Source organism: Dendroctonus ponderosae, unplaced genomic scaffold, assembly GCF_020466585.1.
Source record: "Dendroctonus ponderosae isolate FM_Combo_2020 unplaced genomic scaffold, Dpon_F_20191213v2 Dpon_F_20191213_8, whole genome shotgun sequence".
NCBI lineage: Eukaryota > Metazoa > Arthropoda > Insecta > Coleoptera > Curculionidae > Dendroctonus > Dendroctonus ponderosae.
The window spans coordinates 12359604-12361697 of NW_026019016.1; the positions used below are offsets into that span (position 1 = coordinate 12359604).

The window sequence follows — 2094 nt, forward strand, 5'->3', positions numbered from 1 at the left end:
ACAGACCCACTTGAATGCTCTATGCAGTGGTGACAACTTGAAGTCTGTTACTCTATCGGTTTTCTAAGTATGAGTCAAAAACTAAGCGCGGTTTTACAAAAATGCACCATTTTTGCTTTTTTCCATTTCCTGAAATAATTAGGAACTTTTGAAAAACGATGTTTTATATGAAAAAAGACCCACTTGAATGCTCTATGCAGTGGTGACAACTGAAAGTCTGTCACTCTATCGGTTTTCTAAGTATGAGACAAAAACTAAGGGCGGTTTTGCAAAAATGCACCATTTTTGCCCTTTTCCATTTCCTGATATAATTAGGAACTTTTGTAAAACAATGTTTAATATGGAAATTGAGGCATTTTAATGCCCTATTCAGTACTGACAACCGAAAGTCTGCTACTCTAACGGTTCTCTCAGTATAAGCCAAATGCAAAGAGCGGTTTGAAAAAGCGGACCATTAAGCTTATCTAGATGCGCGTTTGATTCAAGACTCCTGCTATGCTGCTAATATAAGTAAACAGGATTCCGCAACATTCTAATGCATTTCCTCTCTGTTTTTTTTCCAGTACTTTGGTTCCTTGGAAGATTTTCCGCCAAGAATTAAACAGCGTGCATCCGATCAGTTCAGGGTTGGAAGCCATGGCCTTAAAATCCACCATCGATCTCACCTGTAACGATTACATATCCAATTTCGAGTTCGACGTGTTCACCAGGTAGGCAATTTCATAATATCTTATAGTTCGGTTGCTGCAACTGCAAGCGAACGAGGCTAAACGGGCATGTAAATGCGTACTTGTAGTAGGTAGGCTAACCAAAATAAGAAGAACTTTATGAATATTAATGCCACGTCAATAAACTGACTTGGGGATCCCGATGCGAAATTATGCAGCTTTTGAGCATTCATTGGCATAAATAGAATGCAATGCCAGCATGGAATATAATAGCGCTTCAATTTCCATACCTACTAAGCTTCGCTGCGTGCTAAGGTTTAGATTTGGAAAAACAACCCTTTTGCCACCCACACGATGCTCAGATTTGTATAACTTCAGTTGGCTGGGAATTTAAAAAAATGAATCATTGACACCGGAAATTCCATTCTACAGTATTTAATCATGTATTCCTTGTAATGCTCTCGCTTGTTCCCGTTTGTGTTTCTTCCATAACAAATCCGCGATTGTTTTCAACTTTCCACTCGCTTTACGCCTCCTTGAAATGTTTCAGGTTTAGCGTAAAATTTCAGTAGATGAAGCATTGACTCCGATCTATTTTGAGGGCACCGGAAATTCTAGTCAACAGCATTTCATAAATTTTAATTACGCTTCCACTTTTCGGCATCAATTAAATAGTGGCCCAAATCGCAGCCTCCGATAATGGCATTTCGCTCTCTGAGTTTATCGTCAATTATTGTTATTGTTTTAGCACCAACTGCACTTTCCAACATTGCCATTTAAGGAGTAGGCCAAGCACCGCCTTGGCACAAAATCCTAACATTTAAGCTAGGAATTAATACGAATGCAATCAACTGTGCTTTAGGTTCTCCTTGTTGGTGATTTTGCTGGTTTATCCCGCATCTATGTTGTACAACTACGCACTTTCTAAGGAAATCACACAGTTTTCCAATTTGTACGCCAATAATTTTATTTTGCCCGGATATTTCAGCATTGTCGGCTCAATATAAAAAACCGTTTATCTTCTAACCAAGATAGGCAATTTTATTTGTTCATTGTTTTTATCAACGGTTCCCAACACACCAGTTGCATAACGTATTATTATAACAACATGCTTGCCATCTCTTATCTTCCCACTGATGCGAGCCTATTGTTGCATTATAATGTTAAAAATGCCACGTTATTATCTGGGATAAATAGCAAATATTTGAAAAAAAACCTGAACAATATGCCTTGGCTTTTAGCGGTTTATGATTCATTGAACGATTTGCGGATAAGGTGTGTGTGTCTTTCTATAAGTTTTTTTTAAAGATTTTATCGAGTTATTTCCATGGTAATTTTGTCTAGATCGTTTTTGTACCAGATTTATATAGTTTCGAAACTAGCACAATTTGAGGTTGAGGTTCTTCTAGAAGTTTTTGAAAATTTT

General features: G+C 37.5%; 1 protein-coding gene across 2 annotated transcripts in view; it reads left to right on the plus strand.

Moving 5' to 3' along the window:
• The window catches only part of LOC109541931 (E3 ubiquitin-protein ligase CBL-B), a 46870-nt gene that overhangs the window by 15020 nt on the left and 29756 nt on the right, over nucleotides 1–2094 (plus strand). For both annotated transcript variants that reach the window (XM_019910929.2, XM_048669436.1), the window contains exon 2: nucleotides 564–710. In XM_019910929.2, the coding sequence (XP_019766488.1) occupies nucleotides 564–710 (147 nt within the window). The remainder of the gene's footprint in view (nucleotides 1–563; nucleotides 711–2094) is intronic.